Raw genomic sequence first — 24,251 nt, 5'->3', positions numbered from 1 at the left:
CAGCCCAGAGCAGGGACTGGGGCACCCAGGAATGACATCCATGTCCCCAAATCCAGCCCTGGTACCCCTGCTTTGGGACAAGAGGGCTCTGCCCCCCTCCCACGTTCCTCTCCCGGGACTTGGCCCGTTCCCAGCGGCTCGTGGTGCGTCTCTCAGAGCTGATATCCATCTTTGGGTTCCACTTTCTCCTGCACCGCCATCCCCTCGGCTCCCCACGCTCCAGCCCCACATCAGAGCTTTTCCCACAGCACAGCCTGGCTGTGTCCCCCCAGCCCAGCACAGGAAGGCAGCTGCACTCCTGCCCAGAGCCTCTCCCCAAAGAACCAGCTCCAGGCTTCCCGTGGCCTCTGGCAAGCCTGGCTGGGGCGCAGGATTTGATCTAAATCCCCTAAAAGCAACAGCAGCACGATGTGAATTCCCACAGAGCACCTCTGGCACCCCGATAGCTGCAGGGCATCAGCTGCTCCCCAAAAAACACAGCCCACGAGAGGCTGTGCCACACATCTCACCCCAAACCCATCCCGGAGCTGCAGGGATGAAGCTCAGCCGTGACTAAGGGATACCACGGTAGCTGGAAAGCCTAAACACCCCAAAATTCGACTTGGCAAAGATCCTGTGGCGCTGTGCCAGGGTTTCCAGTGTGAAATTCCGAGGGGACCACCCCACGGAGCTGGGCACACGCCCTGGCAGCAGCACTGCCACCCACGCCAGGGCCGTTCTGCACCAGCTGCCAGAGGGATTTGTAAATAAAACGCCTGAACTCCCTTTGTGCGGCAGGACAGGAGCTCAGGAGCACCGAGCTGCCAAAACACACCTCCTCCAGGTGAAGAACGCCCGGGTGAAGCATCCCAGCTACACCCAGAGGTACAAACACAGCGGGGAAGGGCAGGAGGCAGAGCCGGGGGTTCTCCCCTCCCCGCAGGCTGCCGGGGACCCGGGAGGAGGAGCTGCTGCTCGCGGCTGACTCACAGTATCGCTCTGGGAGAAGAACTATAGCAGCTATTGTGGGCCCTTCCCTTCCACACCCAGCCCACAACAGGCGAACAGGTTGTTCCACATCCCTCCCATCCCTGCCGGCAGCACGGGAGCCCCTCCAGAGGGGGAAGCGGTGGGAACCCAGCTCTCAGGGGGTTGTTTTGCAGTTGTCAGAGGCTCAAGGGTTATTTTTTGACTCGCCTCTAAAACAGGATATGGGCCATTTCTAATAAAAATACCAAATGCATTAATCAATGAACGTGTGCAGGGCTGGAGCAGCCCAGGCTGTCCTGCAAGGGGACCCTCTCTCACCAGCAGCTTCTGGGCTCAGGACTTGGGCACATCCCCTAAAACCCAGCCAGCAATAACCCTGCTCACACAGCAGAGCGGTGCTGAGGGTCTCAGCCAGACAGATTTAAGGCAAACCCCAGTGTAGGCAGAGGTGGCACCTGGCAGTTTAATGGTGGGCTGGGGTCATGGCAGGGCTCTCTGATCCTGAGGGCTTTTCCAGCCTCAACAATCCCACTGAAAACTTCTGCAACTTCTTTTGCTCTTCCCTCCGAGCAGCAGAGTCTGCCCCAGGCTCTCAGCCCCAGCCCAGAGCAGCTCCCCAGGGCCCGGGAGCTCTCCCAGCCCAGCCGAGGCTCCTGTGGCACTGCTGAGATCGCTGTGCAGTGGGAAGGAGACGAGTGTGGGGAAACAATCAGCTTCTCCACGCTGACTCATCCCTTTCCTCTCTTTCCACAAGGGTTTCACTTCTGCCAGCCCCGGAGGACTGGGCGATGTGCTGATAATTCATCAGCGACTCGTCAGCGCTGCTCCAGCCCCGCCTGGCACGGCTGAAGGCATTTTTTATTTCTTTTCATTTATTTATTTATCGAGAGACCAGGTAAAGGGAAAAGCAGAAGCTTCCCAAGGCACCCTGGGGTTTGTGTTCCCAGCTCCTGGTACCTGGCTCCAGGGCTGGCCAGCTGTCATTGTTCCTTTCAGCAGGGATCACCATCGGAGACTGGGATGTTCCCTGCCCCCCCAGAGCCCTGGATGGGGCCCAGTCCTGGATCTGCAGCAGGATGCACAGCCCAGTGAGCCCCAGTGCAGTGGCAGGAGCCATACTGGTGGCACTGGTTCATTAAACACCCCTGAGTGCACAGCCTGGCCCCCAGACCCGATCCCTCTGCTCCAGAGGGGCAGCAAACACCTCCAGGACCTGGAGCTGGCCACACAAAACCCCTCCTCAAACCTGCCAAGCTCCCCCCAGTGCTGATGGATGCAGAAACCAGCAGGACACACACAGGACCCCTCCATTCCCCCAAAAGGAGGGAGCATCCCTGCAGGATCCTTCCCAGGCACACGGCAGGTGGGAATCCTGGAAGCTGCCACCATCGCCAGGGAAGGTGACACCCAGACGTTTCACACATCTGCCACACGCTGGGAGCCCCAGCCAGGCCACATGCTCCTCACAGATGCTCATTTACAGCCCTCCACCAGCACCACAAACACAGCTTGGTGAGGAGCCCCGGCCGCCTGCTCCTCGTGGCAGGGATGGAGGCAGAGGAAAAGCCCCGTCCTGAGGCAGCAGAAGGCTTTGAGAGGATTGTCTCGTGTCTCTGCACCCTCGGCAAGCCCACCCCTGCAGCCTCCTTCCTTCCACCAGCACAAAGCCGGCACCCACAAGGCGTCAGCGAATTGCTGAGGCCGAATTTAAAGGATCGCCACAAAGATCTCGGCTCGCAGGCAGGAGCTCACCTCCACAGCAGGGACACTGCCACAAATCACAGGAAAATATTTCCTGCAGGTCTGTGTGTGGCCTGAGCGGTTCCCAGTGGGCACCAGCAGCTCCAGCAGTCCCCGATCCCCCTCGGGGCTCCACAGCCTCCTCTGGCACCCCTGGGATCCGTGCCCACACCTCGCTGCTGCAGGAGGCATCTGCCCAAAGCAACCACAAAGCCATGAACAGATCCAGCCCTGTTCCCACAGGATCTGCTGCAGCACAAAGCCTCGGGATCACCGGCAGCTGGGACAGGCCCAGAGCTGCAGGGGAGAGAGTTTGAAGCCAGGGATGCCCCTGGAAGTGTCCAGGATCAGGGCTTGGAGCAGGCTGGGACAGTGGGAGCTGTCCCTGCCCATGGCAGGGGTGGAACTGGCTGAGGTGTAAAATCTCATCCAAGCCATGAAGGTGCCACATCCTGATTTTATTGTGGAAATAAAAATGATGTGCCAGGGGCTCCTTTCAGCTCCACAACAGTTGAGCAATTACTGCCCTTTCACAGCCTGGAGTGGCACCCAGAGCAGCTTCAGGGAGCTCCCAGAAACAAGTGCTGAGCAAAATCCACCTGCAGCCCTGGAGGTGCTTCCTGCCCCAGCCTCCCGGGGGAAATGACTCCAGCTCTGCTCACCAGGAGAAGAAAACCCCTTTCCTTGACTTTGTCATGGCCTAGTTTTCAGGAAGGACAAAAGAAACGACATTTTGAGCAGCATCCAAGGGACCTAGGCAGGAGCTGGACAAGGGCCAAAGTCACCCGAGGACTCATGCATGAGGCTGGAGCTCCTTGGAAGGGGCTGCAAACCGTCCCTGTTCCCCTCAGAGCAGCTCATCTCCCCTAAAGGCACTGCCACAAGCACCGAGGGGTGAGGAACAGCCCCAGGAGCCTCTCTCAAGGGCACCTGTGGGCACAGACCTGATCCCAAATGCCAGCAGGGAATGCACAGAGCAAACCGACCCTTGTGCTGCTCTGGGGCAGTGCCAGCTCCACCCTGAGGAGCTCAGAGCACCTCTGGGGTTCAGAACACCCCAAAGCCCCGTTCTGCACCCCCCAAACCCCGGCAGTGGGGTTCAGACAGGCCCCACCAGACACTTGCACCTGAAAACTCAGCCCCCAGAGCCGATTACAGCTCGGGTGCGTTGTTATCCCTATTATCGCCACTTTTCCATTCCCACGCGGGATTATCCCGTCTGCACACAGTTCCTAAAATCTGATGGGGAATTCAGGAAAAATGCACAGTGCTTAAGCAGCCCCACGGGCAGGCAGGAGCTGAGCCCAGAGCAGAGCTCCAGAGGGCTCCGTGTCCCACGAGACAAACCTGCAGCACCGCAGGGCTGGGCTGGGACACCAGCAGGGACACCAGGACAGCAAAGAGAGGGTTTGGGGGGAAACATTTATCCCAGATTTTTGTCCATGGAGGCAGGGAACATGAGCTGCAGTTCCACAGCATCCCACGGTGCTGGCTGCCATCTTGAAGCAGTTTTCCCTACAAACTCATGGAAGAAAATCCCACCCAGGGAGGGAGCTGGGGGGCACAACATTCATGGAAGCAGCATTGGGAGAATTCCTGTTGGCTGCTCTAAAATGAATTCCCCTGGATCCTTGGCAGTGCCCAAGGCCAGGCTGGACGGGGCTTGGAGCACCCTGGGACTGTGGGAGATGTCCCTGCCACAGCTGGGGTGGCACTGGGTGGCTTTAGGGTCCCTTCCAGCCCAAACCAGTCTGTGATCCTATGAAATAACCCCGAGCCCGTTCCCGGCACTGTCGGCATTCCCAGCCCAGGGAGCGATAAGGCAAAAGGTGTTCCCAGGAAAAGCTGCACCTTTGGCAGCCCCGAGCCAGAGGAGCTCTCAGCCCCTGTTTGCACATCTGCTGGGTGGGGGCTGTGTCCCAGCTGTTATCAGCTCCACTGAGCTGCAGCCAGAAATTTTATCTCAACTTTCTCCTGCCCGGAGCAGCTGCCACAGCAAATATCAGCAGGATCAGCAGAGCACGAGGCTGAGGAGCCTCCCTGGGATGTGTCCACACCAGGAGGGGAAGGAGCACTGATTTGGAAACCTTTTCAACCCCAAAATACTCGAGCCACACACAGCTCCACACAAGGACATCGAGACCTTGTCCTTCGGCGAGGAACCAAGGCCACAAGTCCCCAAATCCAGGTCTGAAGTGGGGGTCCCCAAGCTCCTGCCCTCTGCTCAGGCTGCCCCAAAGGTCCCTCGCAGGAGGGCAGAGCTGGGGAGCCCCTGAGCCCCAGAGAGGCAGCGGCAGCTCCCTCCCAGCCCTCGCTGCACACAGAGCTCTTTGTTTTATTTATTAAACACGAGCAGATTGCTGCAGGCAGCTTTAATCCACGACTCGGTTTCCATAGACACTTACTGCTTTCCCAGCACAATTCCGAGGCAGCAGCAGGGCTGGGGGGAGCGGGGTCTGACACCAAATCCAGAGCCCAGGGGCTGCTCCCCGACTCCTTCAGCCTTTAGAGTCGTTTCAGCTCAACCTCTCTGTTAATTGCCTGCCCCGGAGAGATGCTTTAATGAGCACTTTGCCATCGCCGCTGAGCCAGAGCTGCGGGAGGGATGGAGGGGGAGGAGGAGGAGGAGGAGGAGGAGGAGGAGGAGGAGGAGGAGGAGGAGGAGGAGGAGGAGGAGGAGGATGAGGAGGAGGAGGAGGAGGATGAGGAGGAGGAGGAGGAGGAGGAGGAGGGGTTCACCTGGGACAGCACAGACACGAGACCAAGGCAAATCTCACTTCTTGAGAGCCTCAACAAGGTGCAGCATCCAGGGGGAGCTGGGAGAGCCACCTCAAACCATGGGGGACATGGAGAGAGTCACCTCAAACCATGGGGAGAGCTGAGAGAGTCACCTCAAACCATGGGGGACACTGGGATGGTCACCTCAAGCCATGGGGGACACTGGGATGGTCACCTCAAACCATGGGGGGACACTGAGAGAGCCACCTCAAACCATGGGGGACACTGGGATGGTCACCTCAAGCCATGGGGGACACTGGGATGGTCACCTCAAACCATGGGGGGAGCTGGGAGAGTCACCTCAAACCATGGGGGACACGGAGAGAGTCACCTCAAACCACGGGGGACACTGAGAGAGCCACCTCAAACCACGGGGGACATTGAGAGAGTCACCTCAAACCACGGGGGACACTGGGAGAGTCACCTAAAACCATGGGGGACACTGGGATGGTCACCTCAAACCACGGGGGACACTGGGATGGTCACCTCAAACCACAGGGGACACTGGGATGGTCACCTCAAACCATGGGGACACTGGGACAGTCACCTCAAACCACAGGGGACACTTGGAGGATCACCTCGAACCATGGGGGACACTGGGATGGTCACCTCAAACCACGGGGGACACTGGGACGGTCACCTCGACCCACGGCTGTGAGGAGGACGGACACAGGAGGATGTCGGGGCAATAGGGAGACTGGAAAAGCAGCTCCCAAAGGATTTACCAGGGAAATGAGTGTGAGGAAGGGGAAGGAGGCAGCAGCCACAGCTCGTGACGTTCCACATCGATTGGGCAAACACGAGGGCACAGGGAGACATCCCCAGCACAGCCCCAGGGGCAGCTCAGCCCCAGCTCCCTGGCCAAATCTGCTGCTTCTCCTCTGCCAAGTGAGAAAAAACCACCACAAACTGCTCTCCAAAATCACCAGGAGCCAAAGCCCTGCCACTGAGGGCATCAGGGGCTCTCCCAAACTGCATTAACAGCAAATACAGACACTGCTGCCAGTGGGACAAGGCAGGATCAGCTCCACGCTGAGCTTGTTCACCCCAGCAGCCCCAAAGATCTGTTTTGTTCCTGGCCTGGGAACCTGCAGCTCCGTTTTAGCAGCAAACTGGGGACTTACCCAATTCTTTCGATCCCTGGCTTTCACTGGCCAGCTCTCCCATCTTCACCAGAGCATCAAAGTACCCTTTTGCTGCGTATGTCATGCCTAAAAAGCACCAAAAAATAGAGGTTATGTTCTCCTTAATGGCTGTTAGAACTTCTGGGCACTGAGGAGACACTAAAACAGGTATTACCTCAAAGGGCTTAACCCCACGGGGAGAGACCACACAACAAACAGAGGAAAAGCGAGGAAAGAAAGCTGGAGCAGTGAGATTACAGGGTAATTTAGGATTAAAAAAGGTACGTGCAGGACTGGGGTGGTTTTCATTGCAGTGCAAGCATCAGGCTGCTAATGCTGCTCGGAGAAATCACTGCGGAATAATTGAATATCACAGACTTTCATTATAGTTCAGCCTTGTTTGTTGACATTCCAGCTACACACTCGACTCTAATCAGATAAGCAGGGGGTTTCCTCTAATCACAGAACACGCTGTACAGCCCCAGCCTTCCAACGCTGCCTCTGCTCTGCCTCCTGGGCTCTGCCCTTCCTCCAGCTGCCCCCCAGCTCGGCCATCCGAGGGGAAGGATGCTCCAAGCCAAGTTAAAAAATGACAGGAAGATCCTTGGCTGCAGGGCGCTTTCACAGCAGGGCTGTGGGAAAAGCACGAGCCCAGCGATCCCAGTGCTCATCCCAGGCACGCTTGGTGGGACAGGGGATGAACAGATCCAGCTCCCAGGTAACTGCAGTTAACTGAGGTAAAGGGAGGAGGTTTCAGGAGAACAAATTAAAAACACAATCCCAAGGGGAAGCAGCTCCTCTCCCTGTCAGACCCTGCCTCTGCTCCCTTCCCTGCTGCCAGGAGGGAACCAGCAGGGAAAAGCACCCCCAAATCGTGAGCCCCACTGCGCTGGCACCCCCAGGAATTGCTGGGAAAGGAATTCTGCCCATGAGGGTGCCCCGTGCCCTTTCCCTGGGATCAGAGTCCGCAGCCCCTGAGCAGCGGAGCTGGACGGGCACATCCCCGTCACGGCCGGCTGATTCATTAAATCCCAGTTTAAACCAGTGCCCAGCGCTGGCAGGACGCTGTGTCCGGGGCACCTGGGAACAGGGGGAGGGATTAAAAATCCTGATGGAAACAGCCAGGAGCCTCACCTGACGTGAGGGACAGAAATCGTGCTGCAGGCAGGAGCGGGAGCAGCGACCCTTCCCAAAGGTCGGGTCCCAAATCCCGGCACTTCAGGACAGGACACACCAAAGTGTTTTTCCCCTGCTGGCTGAAGATGATGACAGACTCTCCCCCACGGGAATATTCACATTTTATTCAAAAATAAAATCCAGGAGACCCGTGCAGCTCTGAAGGGAGCAGAGCCCTCCCTGGAAAAACATGGCTCTGGGTTGAGCAAAGCTTAAACCTCCTTAAAACCCAGCTGAGGAGAGCCCAGGCAGTGCACAAAGCAAATTGAAGTCAAAATGATCAATTTTGGGGTTTAATAAATTCCTAGCTTCCTTCTGATCACTTAAATCTGCATTCCCAATCAACAGCTGCCATCAAGGCTTTGAGGCTTTTCCCTTCTCTTCATTCTTCTGGGCAATTTAAACATTTCAATAACACCTCTTTAAGCAGAACTTAAAACCTCAATTCTCAATGTTTCAAACAAGCATTAAAGATGAACTGCTTGGGGATGTGTTTTGTTATCCTGCTGCTTCCCAGCATTTTCTCCCTGGGATCTCTCCCACATCCATGGCCTTGCACATCCCAGCGAGGTCCAAGAATCGTCCTCCCAGCTCCTTCCCCACGGGAACGAGGAACTTTTCAACAAAACCCCGAAGATTTCCAACAAAAACCAAAGATTTTCCAGCTTTCCCCCGTCCCCAGCCTGGCAGCCCCAACGTCACTTACTTGCTAAGGCTTTTTCATAGGTCTTCCCCATAGAAATGAAATTCCTGAGGCTGGGATTGAACTGCTCCATGATTGTCTAAAGGGAAGAGAACAGCGCTGGGGTTAGCAGGGATGGTGGGAGGTGGAGTGAACAGCTCTGTGCTCGACAAAGACAAAGCAAAAACATCCCCCCAGCTCCCTGGAAGATGCCCCAGGATCCTCCCTCATCCTGCAGCTTCACTGGGGAGGACCAAGCTGGGTTTGAGCACCACAGGGACAAGAACGAGGGGGCTCTGCTTCTCCAGGAGGGGAAAGTGAGTGCCCCAACCAGAAAATTATCAGCTATGGCAAAAAATAACCATAACAGCAGCTGCAAGTGGCTGTTTGGGGCAGCAGCAGCCCTCGGAGCAAGCAGGGAGGTGCCCCAAGAGCGGGGAGTGGTGGCAGGGGATGTCCTGCTCCCAGGATGGCCACGGAGAGCAGCAGCAGCCCAGCCCATCCCAGACAGGCAGGAAGGGCTGGAGAGCAGAATTCCAGCCAGGAGTGAGGCGAGCAGAGCCCCCAGCAGCCCCTGAGCTGTGCCAGGAGCTGTCCCTGGGTAGCACCGGGGGCAGTGCCCACCTGCCCAGAGCTGGGGGCGAACACGGGCAGCGCTCCCTGAGCTCTCCCTGCCTCGCTCCAGCGCCCTCGGTTCAGGTGGGGGAAGGAATAATCGGATCAGGCAGAGGAAGAAGGGCTCTTTGTGTGCTGGGCCCCGCAGGCACAGCCCTCCCTGCCAGCCCTCACCCCGACACCGATCCCAGCCCAGCCCCGGGACAGGCACAGCCTCCACTCTCCGGGATCCCCCGGAACGAGCCCAGTGCCAGCCCGGGGCTGGTCCCCATCCCCTGCCCCACCCTGGGGACACCCAAGGTGCCACCTGAGAGCGGAGCTCGGAGCCCCAAACAGCCCCGAGCAGGGATGCACCAAGGCCATTCCCGCTGGGATGGGGGCTCTGCACCCCCGGGCTGCCGGCAGAGTCCCACCCCGGGCAGGGAGGGAAGACAGGCAGACACTTACGGGGAATAAGCTGATTAAGCATCTGTCACCTCATCCGAGGCTGCCCGAACACTATAAAGCTCATTTTCTGCCTGAGGCATTTTTATCCCAGTTCCTGCTGCCCGGCCCTTGAGTCTGACAGCTGAATTTTCTCCCCACGTGTGCAGGGCTCAGCCAGAGCCTTCTTGGCTGCAGACAGCCCTTTTTGGGTTCCTCTGCGCAGGACTCTGCACCCCTCAGAGGGCTGGCATCACCCCAGTGCTGGTGTTTCAGGAGAAATCCTGTTAATCCTTCCCGGCTGCTGGGAGCAGCAGGCTGAGGATGGCTGAGATGTCCCCAGAGCCTGTCCCCAGCAGCTCCTCACAGCACCAGCCACAACTGCAAAGGCCAGAAGATGATTGACCGGCCTAATGAGGAGCTGTCCCGCTAATTGTGGCTTCGGGCCAGCAAGGCAGGGTCCCTGGAAGGTGTTTTGGGGCAGCTCAGAGCAGTTTGGTGGATGTGCTCAGCGTGAAAGGAGAAAATGAACCTGTAGCAACAAGCCAGGTGTTGTGCAGCGTGTAGGAGACAATTGCACAGGAGTTAATTACCACTGGCGAGGATTGCTCCATCCTGCCCACATCACATTTAACTCCAGCCCAAAATCTCCCTGGGTTACCCCACAGGGCAGGGACAGGGACACGTCCCCAGCTCTGGCAGATCCCCTGCTGCAGCCTCCACCAGCTCAGCCCGAGCGCTCTGAGGCTGAGCACTGTTTAAGCAGCAGAAATGTTGGCAGGATTTCTGCAGGGAGGAGATTTTTCGGCGGTTTGCAGGTTCAGAGCGGTGTTTGTGTACGTGGATGTGCACAGGGATATGTAAATAGTGTGATTTTCTCAGCAGTGCCCGTGTAAACACATCGTCCCGAGCACGAAACCGAGGGAATTAATGATGGAACAGGATCCCCAGACAAAGCAGTGCCCGGAATTCAGCACATCTTACCCAAACCAGAGGGAATCAAATCACAACCCAGCCCTGGCACTGCTCAGGGCAGGTCCTGCTCCGCACTGATCCACAGGAGAGGTTTTAAAGCAACAAATAAAGAGATAAAAGCCCCCAAAGGGTCTCACAGAGCGGCCGAAGGAGCGGGGAGGTGACTCTGTGCTGGCCAAATAAAATTCACCAACCCCCAGGAGGAAGTTTGCTGAAAGTGAGTGTTTTTAAAACATTGTCTGGAGCCTCCAACAAAAACAGCCTGGCAGGATGAGAGCGGTGAAAAGGGCTCCTCACTCCAGAGATAAAAATAGCCTTTTCCAAGCCTTCCTCTCACTCCTGGGGTGGGAAGGGAAGGTGGCTCCAGAGCCTTCACACCCCCTCCAGGTGAGAGCCCCAGAGCTCCAAGGACAAAGAGTGGAAAATGAACAGATTTGTGCCATGGAATGGCTCAACAGCATCAGCCCCACAGGCAGGGGTGTGCTGGAGCTGCTCCCCTGCCAGCACAGGGCTCATCCCCCTCCGTGGGGGGACGAGGGGCTCTGGCAGGGCTGTCCCCCACGGGAGAGGTGAATCCAGGTTTGCAGGACACCAGCAAATATTCAGTAACTCTGTGGCAATGAAAGCAAATCTCATTCTCCCCAGATTTTGCCCCCTCAGCAGCACCCACAAGTTGTTTTCCTTCCATGGGCTGCCTGGGCAGAGTTCAGAAAAACACAGACACAAAACCTGGCAGCCAAGGGTTGAAAGGGCTTTGCTTTGTTCCACTGTGCTGAATTCCCTGGGTAATACCACTCAGCTCTCCGGGATTGGCACGGCTTTATTCAGCTGCCAAAAATGAAACTAATGCAAAGCACAAGGTCTCCAGGACACGGCTCTGCTCCGTTTGGTGGGGGAAAAGGCAACAGAAACAAGGTTCCTTTTCTCCCCTCTGAGCTCACTCCAGCTACAGCCAGGATGCTCCAAGCCCACAAGGAAAAGTTTAGAATCATGGAAAAGAATAAAATATCCTGAGCGTGGAAGGAGCCCACAAGGATCATGGAAGCCCAGCTCCTAAATCCCAGGTTTAAGTCCAACTCAAGCTGGGATTGAACGTGGCTCAGGCTCCTCCTGGCTCAGGCAGGTCCTGCACAAGCCCTGAGCACATCCCTGGAAGGGCTCAGACACGGATGTGGCACCTGGGGACGTGGCTCAGTGGCCTTGGCAGTGATGAGGGAATGGATCTGATGGTCTCAGAGGCCTTTTCCAACCTTCTGAGGGATTTTGTGGCTCCCTGCAGGACTGACACTGCCCAGGGGCCTGGGCTTCCCTGGGTGACCGTGGATGGAGCGGCAGCACCAGTCCCCTGCCATTGTCACACTGCAGAAGCAGCTCAGCTCTAAGGAAGTTTTGTGTCTAAATGGGTCAGCCCTGCTCCAGGAGCACCTTCATCATGTCCCCATCAATATTTAATGCCCAGCAAAGCCCAGCACTGCCTCCTCCATCACAGCTTGTCCTGCCCAGCGCCATCAGGAGCAGCCCTGGGGGTTTCAAGAGCCAAGTTTCTGTCAAGAAAGAGCCCAGCTGGCAAAATCAGGGAAAAAACCAGTCCCCATCTAAAAGCATTTAGTTTCTCCTGGCTGTCGCACCAAGGGACAAGAGGACCCAAGTCTCAGGGCAAGAGCTCTGAACATCTTGTGTCGGGGTCTGGGTCTGAAGGGGACTGGGATGAGGATCCACACGGGGCACGGAGCACCCCAGCACTGCAGGGCCTGAACCCAGCAGTGCTTCCCCCTGCAAGGCACGGCCACCCTCGAGTCCTCGGGGCTGGGATCTCCAGCGAGGAGCCACAAGGGTCCCCCAGTCCCCTCCCCAGAGCTGTGGCACCGAGGGGCTCCGGAGCTGCGAGCAGCGCCCCGTGCCCTGCCCTGCAACACGAGCACAGCACTGAAACCTTAACCAGGGCCAGGCTGGGCACAGGCAGCCCCCGAGGGCAGAGCAGCACCCCGGGAGCAGCGGGCAGCCCCGGCAGGAGCTGTGGCAGCACGGGGAGCTCCCCAGCTCCTGGCTCTGCAGCTGTCCCGTCTCCAGGAGCCAGGGATGCTCTGCCAGGCTGGCAGGGGATGGAGCAGCGTGGCCACCCCAGAGCCCGCGGCAGTGCCGGGGCAGAGCCCTGGTGCTGTGGATCGGAGCGGTGCCGGCGATCCCTGGCGTGCTCAGAGCCCCCGATGTCCCACGGCTGGGAGCAGAGAGCGGGGAGCACAGGACATGGCATTTGGGGTGCCACGGGCTGCCTGCTCCCTCCTCTGCCACACACATCATCATCCCTCCGCTGCCAAAGCCACCAAAGCAGCCACAGCCTCCCTCCTGAACCACTCGAGGAGGAATCGCTCCCATCCCTCTGGAGCTGGGCATGGGGAGCAGAGGTTGTGATACCACAGGAACATCGACTGCAGCTGACAGGGAGCAAAGGACCCTCAGGAATTCTGTCCACGTCTCTGCACAATTCAGCTCCGAGCTCGGGGTGTTGTTAGGCAAACACCTCTTCAAACGCCGAGCTACTCGCACACCGCTGCGAACCCATCTTCCGCATGAAAAAATGGCTTTAAAATGAAATGGAGGTTGGGCTGCAAACGGCAATAATCTCATCTGGCAGGAGGAGACAGATCTGTCTTCGGGGGAAGGAAGAATTGCCAGTCCCTGCTTTCTGCAAAAAGACAATCCGGAGCAAGGGATGAGCGGGGAGGGATCTGCCCATCCTCACACCGCAGCCCCGGGGCTCACGGCAGAGCCCAGCCCGGCAGCTGTGCCGCTACGCCGGGGTCCTGGAGTGAATCAGCACCGGGAAAGGTGGGATTACGTTGGCGGAAGGTGCCAGCAGCCTCCGTCTCCCTCTGTAATTACTCCCCGTGTGTAGGCAGCTGCCTGTAGTGGCAGCATCGGCTCGGGGGCGGCTGACAGCTCCTCCACCAGCTCATTAGCACAGTCACTCCGAGGGTGAGCGCTGCTTCTGGAAAACCATGACAATGGGCTTCCCGAGCAGAACGCCTCGGGAAAGCCGGAGCGGGCGCCTGCCCTGGGGAGCTGCTGCTCCCGCTCCGGCCGCGGCCACCGGGGGAGGCAAAGCCAGGGTCAGACCCCCGGGCTGGGCCCCCACGGGCTCGGGGACATCGTCCCCTCCCGGGGGTTGTCTCCTCCTGCTCATGGCAGCGCTCAGGCTCCGGCACAGGCCAAAAAAAATCCCCGGGTAAGGAGGATTGAAGCGCTGGGACTGGTTTTGGATACAAAGATTCCAAAGCTTAAGGAGATGCAGAAGACCCCAGTCCCCGAGCCCCCAGCTGTCCCACCGGACTCAGGGATGCCTGAAGTCCTCAATGGAACAGAGACACGCCAGGTTCTGGCGGGCACCACGTGCCACACATCTCCAGAGGCCAAGAAAAGCCTCGCTCGCTTCAGAGGAGCCTCTGCTCACCGAAGGGAACACAACCGGAGTCAGACCATCCTCCTCCAGCTCCCAGCACCGAGCCACTGGTGTTGGGTGAACCCATGAGATCTTCAGCATCATCCAATTCCCTGACTCTGGCTGCTCCCACTGGCATCCAGAAGCAGAGATGGTCACTAACTGATGGAGCCCTGTGCTCTCCTCCCGAGCCCACGGCTGGCTGTAGGGGCCAGGGCACCCTGAGCCCGCGGGTCAGGGAGGCGCCGATGGAGCCTGGCTCCGGGCCCAGGGCTCAGCTCCAGGCACGGGAGAGCCCGGCCAGCACTCGCCCCTCATTTCTCGTGGGGCTGGGCCCCACTGGAGCGCACGTGTTGGGACGGCACGAACAGCCCCGCGCTCCCTAAGGGCCGTGCCCGGGGAGACGGTGACCTGCTCCCCAAACCCGTCATTAGCCCCGTGCTTCGAGGACTACGCACCTCAAACAACAACTGAGTCACGGCTGGGGCTGCTCCCAGCCCCTGTCCCCAGCAGCTCTCGCCCTGTTTGCCCAGGCAGCTCCGGGCCCGGCAGTGCCAGCGCACAAACACCGGCAACACCCTCGGTGCCAGCTCTGCCCCAAACCAACTGCACTACGTGAGCTGCCTGGCAGGGTGGGAGGGAGCCCCAGAGACCACAGCAAAATGTCACCAAGATTCAGAGTAGCCAAGATTTCAGCTCTGCCTGACCAGCTGTTACACCCCAGAATCTCCAAAACCAAGACTTCAGAACTTCACTGTCCCGGTACTTTTTGTACTACATTCTTCTATTTTTTTTTTTATTTTTTTTTTTTTTTCTTTCTTTCCTGCTCTGTGCTCCCAGGTAACTCAATCCAAAGCCCTTAAATCACAGGAAATCGTGCAAGCTTCCCAGTTTAACAAACGACATCCTGCGTTACACGTTAGGCTCCAGCAGTTTTATTAGTCTTGGTCTCAGGACCCAAGAGAGCAGAAGCCGCTTTCTTCGGGGGGAAATTAAACCGCATAAATTGTTGCATTTTCTCAGGACACCGGGAGCAAAGCAGAAAAGGCAAAACGGAGAGATCCCCCAACTCCAGGGGCTGGGCAGAGCTCTGATGGCTCGGGCTCGTGGCGGAGCAGCGAGTGGCTGCCCCGCTCCGGGGTGATGCGGGGACAGCGCTGCGCACCCCGGCACCGGACATCCCCGCGCTGCTCCCCCCGGCAAGGCTGGGGGTGCCCGGGGAAGGCTGGGGGTGCCCGGGGAAGGCTCGGGGGTGCCCGGGGAAGACTCGGGGGTGCCCCTCGCTCCGGAGATCCGGGCACATCCCAGGGGCGGCCCCGCCGGCGCCTCCGCCCGCGCCCGCTCTGCCCCCGCGCGTCCCGGGGAGGGGAAATTCAAGCACCGAAAGAACTCCAGGAACAGGGGAACGGCGAGACGCGGCGCCGGGCACCTGTTGCGGACCCACCTTGTAGACATTCTCGGTGAGGCGGTGCACCTCCTCGGAGCGGGCCATGCCGGCCGGGCCGGGCAGCACCATGGGCGGCGGCGCGGGGTGCGGGGCGGGCGGGCGGAGCCGGGAGCGGGCGCGGGGAGAGCGCGGAGCTCCGGTCGCGATGCCTTTTATCAGCTCCCGGAGGCCGTGCCCGCCTCGAACCGCCCCGGCCAGCCCCGAACCGCCCCGCGGGGAGGAGCCGGGCCGGGCCGGGCCGTGCCGCGCTCCGCGGCCGTGCGGGGATGGAGTAACGGGAGGGCTGCGAGGGAGGGATGCGCTGTGCCACATCCCGTGCCCATTCCCCGTGCCCGTTCCACGGCCCCTTCACGTTCCACGCCCCCTCTCCACCCCACTGCCCATCCCACAGCCCCACCACCCCACACTGTCCCCCGCTTTACCGCACCCCGCAGCTCTCGCTGAGCCCCAGAGCCCTGTCCCGCACTGCAGCCCCTGCTGTACCCCCGGGCTGGGGCTGTGCTCCATCCCCAGCTGCTCAGCGGGGAGGGGATGGATGGGTGAGGAGCAGTGGGACAAGGAAGAGCGGCCGGTGTTTTGTGGGGTGTCGGCAAAGAGGGTGCTCATTGCCCGGGGAGAGCAGAGGGGGGATGAGCCGGAGCAGCCCCTGCCCGCCCCCTCGCTGTCCCCGGGCTGTCCCACCGCCTGGCCAGCCAGGAGAACCAGGAGAACCACGGGAGGCTCCTCCCAGAGCTCCCGGCTGTCAGGTCCCTGTGGGGACACTCCAGCCATGGATCCCTGTCCTTCCCATCCCTCGGGAACACGGCAGGGACTTTTGCCCAGGTCCCGAGGGACACGAGGAGCAGGACCATGCCCTAAAGCCGGTGTCCCCATCCCTGTCCCCTGCCTCGCTGTCCTCCCGGCGGGGACCGCGGCTCTCCGCAGGGTGAGCAGTGGTTAAACGGAGCCTCACGGCCTGTGGGCCGAGCCTTCCTCTCCCTCCTCTCTGCTGCGGGAAGCAGTGAAACAGTTAAGCAGCTGAACATGTTATTTTCCATCACATCCATCAATTCCGAGAACAAGGAGCCCAGGTCGATACCTTGGTCCCAAAGCTCCTGTTGCTGTTCCCGCTCTCCCTCCCAGCCCTGGCGAGGAGCTGGAGGGCACCGGGAGCAGCTGCTCCCTCTGCCTGCATTTGGGTCCCGTTTTGGCTTCTGCCTCAGAGCTTCCACACTCCAGAGCACAGCAAAGAACTCACAGCCCCTGAGAAGGATTTTTCTCATGTTTCTGGGGTGACCATTAACCCTTTCCCACTGGGGCTGAGGAAAGGCAGCAGCTGTGGCACCAGCGGGGGGACTGGGCTCAGAACTGCCCTTGGAGATGTTCCCAGGGGAATTCCTGGCTGGCTGCATCGCTGCTGGGACACCGCGGTGTCGCTTTGCCTCCCACACTCCCAGACCGCAGCCGGCTCTGCCGGGACTCCACACCCTCAGCCAGACACCAGCACCTCGCTGGCTCTCCAGCGTCGGGGAAGGATTCGGGATCAAGCATCCAGGAGTACAGTGCCTCTCTCTGCATCTCCATCACCTTATTTTTAGTTACGTTATGTAAGTTCTTCGCTACGTCATGGATGTGGGGGGTTCTTGCATCTAATTCCAGTGTGACAGCCCAGCAATTCAAACAAGCTGTTCCTCTGGTGAGGAAGATAAAAGGATTTGTAATTTCTGATAATAAAAGAGGCCTTTTGGGACGGCCCTCAGAGAATCTCTTCCATCTAGGCCTGCTCGCAGACAGCCGCTCCACTTTCTTCCCGTGCTCTGTTTCTCCTTACCCCCCGGAATTTGAGCGCTGAAAACCTTTCTCCCTCATATCTCCCTGCTCCCAGAGCAGCTCCACGGCTGGAAGCAGCCAGGGAGTTCATTTCCCCTCAGTCAGAGCCACATGGAGCAAATTATCCTCGTCCCTGGCTCTTGCCGTGTCCCCGGCCCTGGGCTGGCAGCGGTGCCGGGGCTGCCCGTGCTGCCCACGGCCCGGGAGCGGTGCCCGAGCCCGAGGCAGCGCTGCCGCCCCGCAGCCTCCCGCAGCACCCTGGGAATTCTCAGCAGGAAAAACCTGCCGCTGCCTCGTGCCGTAGCGTTTGCTTTGATTGCCTTTTATTTATTTATTTAAATTCTTTTTTATTATTTTTTTTTTTCTCTCCCCCCGGTTGCCGCTCGCTGTCTTTTTGTCAGGGTGATTCACTCCCCGGGGCTCGGCGGCAGCTGGAGCGTGCCCAGGGTAACCATGGTGCCAGAGTCCCCGTGGGTTTACCTGAATCCCCGCGGCGCCTTCTCCGTGTGCCCTTTGGAAGGCGGGAGCGTCCCCCGCGGGGTGCGGGCACAGCGTGGGGATCCGCCTCGCCGGGCTGGGAACAGCGCTGGGATGAGCAGGCAGCGGCCCCATCCCCGAGCGAGCCCTCCCCGGGGTGACGGCACAGCGGCACCGGCCACCTCCAGCCCCGGGTGGAGCCAAGTTGCTGTGGCAACAATAACTTATGTAATCCACCCCGCTCGGCTGCAGGTGTGGGGAGGAAATTGTGCTATTTTCGAAGTTTCATTAGGTTCCTTCTTAATTACCAGCGTGGCATCACACCAGAGCTCCCGGCCGGGTCACGCGCCCGGCCCGGGGACCGAGGGTGGGGACGGGGCAGCGACAAGCGAGGGCAGTGGTGGCCAGGACAGTGACAACCGAGGGCAGCGACAACCGAGGGCAGTGATGTCCGAGGGCAGTGATGATGTCCGAGGGCAGTGATGATGTCCGAGGGCAGTGACAGCAGCCGCACCGAGGGACAGCTCGGGCCAGCCGCCCCTCGGTGTCCCCAGCTCGGGGACAATCTCCCTGCTCCCGAAACGCCGCCCCGGTGGTTGCGGTGGCCGCCAGGGTGGGACACGGGAGGGAGGTGCTGCAGGGCACTGCCCAGCGAGGGGAATGTGGCACTGAGGGGTCACCGAGAGTTGCCACATCCTTGGCGACTCGGGAAGCCTCCGGTGACATGGAGAGAGGAGAAATAAAGGTGGTTGGAATCCCTGGTGCATTTCAGTGGGGCATGTCACTGGCCGGCATGGAGAGGAGGAAGGAGAGGGACCATCATGGCACCAGTGCTGGTTTGTGTCACAGTCCCTGAGAAAATGCTCGGAGTTTCCTGAGGAAGATCCAACCCCAGCTGCTCCAGGTGGTCGCTGGTGTCTCCTGGCACTGCCAGAGCAGGAGACACCAGGCAGGGAACTGGACCAGGCTGAAGAAGCCACCTCCATCTCCATCTCATCTCCATCATCTCCCTCATCTCCATCATCTCCGTCATCTCCATCATCTCCATCATCTCCATCATCTCCATCTCCCGTTTGTCCACTCAGTCCCGCTGGCTCTCTGGCAGCCTTGGCTCTCTGTTCCTCCTGTTCAGGGTGTGCCGAAGGGGGAGGCTGAGCCCACCCAGCCCTCGGGGTGGGCAGGTGTGTGCCCGAGTGTCACCGTGTTAATGAGATTCCCAGGAATCGCCTGTCCCGTGGTCCGGGGCAGATGGCTTCTCCATCGGAGCCCTGACATCACTGCAAGCCCTCCCTGTGCTGTGTCAGGAAGTTTTTATTTCTAAAATAATTTAAATGTGATTTTTCTGACATCTGGGGGTCACTGGGGGATCGGCCAGGTGGCTTTGAGCCAAACCAGCCCCGTGAGAGCACAGGACGTGTTTTCCCTGAACACCTCGCCCAGTTCTGTCTCCTGCCCTCCTTGGGGTCCCCTCCTCAAGCCCAGCCTGTTCCCCCAGTTCCTTTTGAGCCCCTTATGAAGGAGCTGGGCCAGCAAACCCCACAGCAGTGCCCAGGACTTGGAGCATCCTCCCAAACCCAGCCTCAGCCTCCCCTTGGCAGCGCAGCCATCGCTCACCAGGATTCCAGCAGGAGCCTCGAGCTGACAGTGAGGAGGTTCAGGTTAAATTTTGGGAATAAACTCCTCCCTGTGAGGGTGGGGAGGGCCTGGCACGGGTTTCCCAGAGCAGCTGTGGTTGCCCCATCCCTGGAAGTGTCCCAGGCCAGGTTGGATGGGGCTTGGAGCAGCTTGGGCTAGCGGAATGTCCCGTGAGCTTTCAGGTCCCTTCCAACCCCGGCCATTCCATCATTCTGGCACTGTTGGTGCGGGTGGGAGCTGGTCCCTGAATCTTCAGAGGGTCAGGACTTAGAAGCTCTCCCTGGGTTGGAGATGTCCCGCGTGTGCCAGCAGTTAAATCCCACCGAGCGCCACCGGCAGCCCCAGCAAAGCCATTTATTGGGGATTAGCCAAGGATGAACAATTCAGGCCCTTCCTCTGCAGGGTGGGAGCTGCAGCGCTGGATTCCCAACTCCTGCCTCACGCCTGGGTACTGGGACTCACAAATTGGGGTGGGATGATTTCACCACGGGGGAAACTGAGGCACGACAAAGTACCTGGCCTCTCATCACCCCAGGGTTTCCCCAGTCCCATTGGAAGCAGCATCTGAGCAAGATCCCCAGCAGCACAAGCTGCTGTGTCCAGGGATTCGGGGACAGTTCTGCTCCCTGATGTGACACAAGCGTCACTCTGTGCCTCGGAGCACCCGGGGTCTCATCCCTGGGGACACTGGTGGCACTCCCGAGGGGACCCCAGCACCCTCCGCTCCCAGTCCCGCAGTGCTCTGGTGCCAGCAGCGCTCCCGGAGCTCTGCCTGCCCTGTCCCGGCTGGGGACAGCCCTGGGACAGCCCTGGGACATCCCGGGGACATCCCTGGTGACAGCTCTGGGGACAGGCCTGGGACAGCCCTGGAACAGCCCTGGGACATCCCGGGGACAGCCCTGGGACATCCCGGGGACAGCCCTGGGACAGTCCTGGGACAGCCCTGGGGACAGCTCTGGGGACATCCCGGGGACATCCCTGGGACATCCCTGGGACATCCCTGGGACAGCCCTGGGGCCCCGCAGGGCCGGGCTGAGCAGCGGCCGGAGGAGCCGCGGGATCCCCGGAGGCTCCCGGGGAGCGCAGGCACAGGGAGGAGCCGGAATGACGGAGGAAAGCAGGAGTGGGTGGGAGAACAAAGCGCTGCGGATGCAGAGCTGAGCTGGGGCCTGGGAAGATGGAGGCACCGAGTGGGAATGAGGGGCGAGGGGAGGATCTGGGCGAGGGGAAGGGGCGGCGGGGCTGGCACCGGCCGTGGGAGGGTCGGACACGTCCGTGCTGCCATCCCTGGGGACTGGGCAGGCTTGGGAGGGCTCCACAGCAAAGCCAACCTCTGCCATGCCCCGCTGGGGGCTGGGGGAGCAGAGCTGTGCGTTCTGGGGAGCCCCAAAAGGCGCAGGGTGCCCCTCGCTGCCAGCCCGAGCCCCTGTCCCTCCTCACCTGCCCCAGCGCCTGTTTCACGAGTGAGTAATGCTGAATTACAGCGCTAAGGAGCTCTCTGGGGATCCTTCGGAATAACAGGAATAGTTTATGCGATTTGCATAATTGGCATGATGGGATTTTGCATCACGTTGCTGAGCTCGGGGAAGCGTCCGGGGCAGAGCCGAGGTGCTGCTGGGGGCTCTGGACACCTCCGGGGGCTCTGGGCACCTCCGGGGGGCTCTGGGCATCTCCGGGGGCTCTGGGCACCTCCGGGGGGCTCTGGGCATCTCCGGGGGCTCTGGACACCTCCGGGGGCTCTGGGCACCTCCGGGCGCTGCCTCCCCCTGCCCAGCCCTGCCTGGGAAGGACCAGCCGGTCACAGCGAGCTGGCAGAAGGGACAGGATCAGGTCCCGCTGCCACCCCCTGCCCGTGTCCCCCATTCTGTCCCATGTCCCATGGCCACTTCTGGTGGCTGTGGCTGCCCGGCCCAGCTTGGATTCACGGGACGCGGTGCCGAATTCCCCCCGCTCCTGTTCCAGCCCCAGGGCCACCCCGCTCCTGCTTTCCAGGGATCTCCGGCCTTTCCGCAGGGACGAGGCTCCTCCCGGCCCTCAGCACAGGACGGGACCGCTCTCCACTCCTTCCTCTCCCGCTAATTAATAATTAAATAACTAAATAATCACGGAGCGCTGGGAGCCCCAGCCCCGGAGCAGCCTGGCACCCTCTGCTGTGCCCGGCCCCGGGTAGGGGACACGGGAAGGGGACACGGGTAGGGGACACGGGAAGGGGACACGGGAAGGGGACACAGGCTGGGGACACCGGTTGGGGACACCCATCACGTGGCAGCGCTGGCCCTCGGGGACACCCGGCGTGGCCACAACTTCACCCACGACTTGAGGAGCCGCATTCCAGAGCAGGGCAGAGCAGCCAGGGCTGTTTGGGGCAGCGCAAGTGGTGACACGGGGACAACTGCCACCTCCCAGTGCTCCTTCCACCCATCCACCACGGGCCCCGCGTCCCCCAGGAGGAGGAATTGTGGCTCCTACGTCAGAGCGGGCTCTGCTGAGGCATTTCAGCCCTGCCAAGCAGCACCGTTCACCGTCTGGCACCACGAGCCAGCAAAGGTCACATTCCCGGCCGCGCTCGGACAGACCCGCTTTGTTCCCAGCGCTGCTCTAATTAGGAAATTGCGTTGATTTTTTTTTTTTTTTTCCCACAGTTGAACTATCAAAACTTGGGCTTGTTCCCTGCCAAAGCCTCTTCTATTGCTCTGCTGGTGACTCAGCGTGACACCAGGGCACTGAAAATGTGGAAGAGGGGAAGGGAAGGAGGCAGTGGTTGGCTCCCGGTGTCCGAGTGGGCAGCTGGGACGGGGGGTGGCACTGAGAGGTTTGGGTGCGGAGTTCAGCACCCACAGTGGTGCCCCCGAGTGTGGGCAGCACCCAGACCCCCGCAGGGCAGGGCAAGCTCAGGGTGTGGATGATGAGGGGGAGGAGGAAGATGAAAGATCCTCACCAAACCCTGGTCAGGGTTTGCCAGGGAGGGAGGGGGACAAGGGACACCGTGAGTTCATTCCCCTGGGGTGGGAGCTGCTGAGGGGGGACAGGGAGAGCCCCCAGGTGCCAGGAAGGACCCAGATGAGAGGATCCGACACCTCCGAGGTTCTCGGCTCTGTTTTGTTCTTCCATGGGTGCCCCAGGGAACATCGGAGGCAGCAGAGCATGACGGCGAGTCAGGGGGTGCAGCTGGGTTAGGATGTGCAGCTGTTTTGGGGCTGTGCAGCTGTTCTGGGGGTGGGCCGGCAGCCCCTCTCCCTCCCCGGCAGCGCTGCCATCCAGCTGTGTTGGCATAGAAACCGCCGGGGCTCTGGGAATTACACAATTCCCTCAAAGCCCAGGGAAGAGGCTGCTGAGGAGGGGAGCAGCTCCCGGCCTTTGCCCCAAAGCAGCTCCGTGTCGGCTGCGGGCACACGGAGGGGTGGGGGCGGCTGGGGAGGGCCCAGCACAACCCCAGGGAGCGGAGCTGGTGCTCAGCTGCCTCCTGGACAGCCGGGAATGAGAGCAGGGAATGAGAGCAGGGAATGAGAGCCTGGACTGGAATTCCTGCTCCCCGCCGATGTCACCTCGCTCCCGGCTGTTGGACAAAGGCTCTGCGGGGGCAGATCCCATAGGATGGGCAGTGTCCCCATGGGATGGGCAGTGTCCCCATGGGATGGGGCAGATCCCATAGGATGGGCAGTGTCCCCATGGGATGGGCAGTGTCCCCATGGGATGGGGCAGGTTCCATAGGATGGGCAGTGTCCCCATAGGATGGGCAGTGTCCCCATGGGATGGGGCAGGTTCCATAGGATGGGCAGTGTCCCCATGGGATGGGCAGTGTCCCCATGGGGTGGGGCAGGTTCCATAGGATGGGCAGTGTCCCCATGGGGTGGGCAGTGTCCCCATGGGGTGGGCAGTGTCCCCATGGGGTGGGCAGTGTCCCCATGGAACAGGGGCTGGCCCTGCGGATGGGAGTAGGGAATGGGCAGCGATCTCTCCCAGCAGAGCTCCTCGTTTCCCCCAGTGCCGCACAAACTGCTGGGAATAGCACAGAGAGCCAGGAGGAGCGAGTGCTCTGGGAATGCTGAATTCCCTGTCACTGTCACACGTGCTGTGCCCGCACGGCAGCTTTGTCATTGTCCCCAGAGCCGCAGGAGAGGGGCCGGGGCCGGGCCGGGGGTTCCGGGGGGAGCTCCGGGCGCTGCGGGGGCAGCCGAGGCAGGAGCGTGAGGTTTGTTCCCGTTCTCCAGGGTTTAATTAACAACGAGCAGCGCTGCCTCCACGCTCCTCTCACCCAACATCTGGCCAAGTCAAACACAGCTGGAAGAGCTCTGGGCGCAGCCCTCCCGGCAGGAGCTGGCTCCCACCGCGCTGCCGCAGCCGAGGGGCGCGGGGAGCGCTGATTAAACTCTCCAAGCTCGGCACAGCCGCTTTCCCAGGGCCCGGCAGGACGGCCCGGGGGGGCTGAGCCGCCGCAGAGGGTCCGGCTGGAGCGGGCAGGGGGATCCGGGGGCATCCCGCTGCTCCCAGCAGCAGGAGAGACGTAAAGCCGGAGTAAGAAGGGAGCAGCTGCTGCCCAAGCGCTGCCGGAGGCTCGGGAACATCCCAGGGCAGCCTCAGCCCGCCCGTCCCCAGCCCCTGGGCCCGTTCCGAACGGGACAGTCACACACAGGGCCGGGGGCTGGACAAGCCCGCGGGGATGGAAGCACAAAGTGCCACAGAGGGAGGCAAAATGGGACGGGACAGTTTCCTCAGGAGGGAGCCACACGTCCATGTGAGCCCCGAGCCCGGGCACGGACTGGCCGTGGAGCAGTTTGACAATTCCAGGGTAATTCCTACAATCCCCGAACGTGGCCTTGCTGTAAAGCCAAGCAGGGAGGGCAGTGGCAGAGCCCTGGGAAGTCTCAGCCACACCTGGTTCAGGGCTGTGCCAGGACTGTTTGTGTCACACACAGGGACCGCTCTGAAATTCCCTGCCCACATCTCTCCGGGAGCGAGCAG

The 24,251-nt window shown here is 60.4% G+C and overlaps 1 protein-coding gene across 7 annotated transcripts in view; it reads right to left on the bottom strand.

The window, feature by feature from the left end:
* The window catches only part of BAIAP2 (BAR/IMD domain containing adaptor protein 2), a 39,791-nt gene extending 24,309 nt beyond the window's left edge, over window positions 1–15,482 (bottom strand). For 3 of the 7 annotated variants that reach the window (XR_009279035.1, XM_058852180.1, XM_058852179.1), the window contains exons 1-3: window positions 15,366–15,440; window positions 8,494–8,569; window positions 6,612–6,698 (exon numbers count right to left, since the gene is read on the bottom strand). Coding sequence is in view for 6 of the 7 variants with exons in the window: in XM_058852180.1 (XP_058708163.1) it covers window positions 6,612–6,698; window positions 8,494–8,569; window positions 15,366–15,437 (235 nt within the window). In the remaining variant the exon portion in view is untranslated. Of the gene's footprint in view, window positions 1–6,611; window positions 6,699–8,493; window positions 8,570–15,365 lie in introns of all 7 variants that reach the window. The other 4 variants (XM_058852184.1, XM_058852181.1, XM_058852182.1 and 1 more) reach the window with 2 other exon arrangements.
* Window positions 15,483–24,251: the final 8,769 nt, after the last annotated feature.

Source organism: Poecile atricapillus, chromosome 17, assembly GCF_030490865.1.
Source record: "Poecile atricapillus isolate bPoeAtr1 chromosome 17, bPoeAtr1.hap1, whole genome shotgun sequence".
Classification (NCBI taxonomy): Eukaryota; Metazoa; Chordata; class Aves; order Passeriformes; family Paridae; genus Poecile; species Poecile atricapillus.
This window is presented reverse-complemented; position numbering and strand designations above follow the sequence as displayed.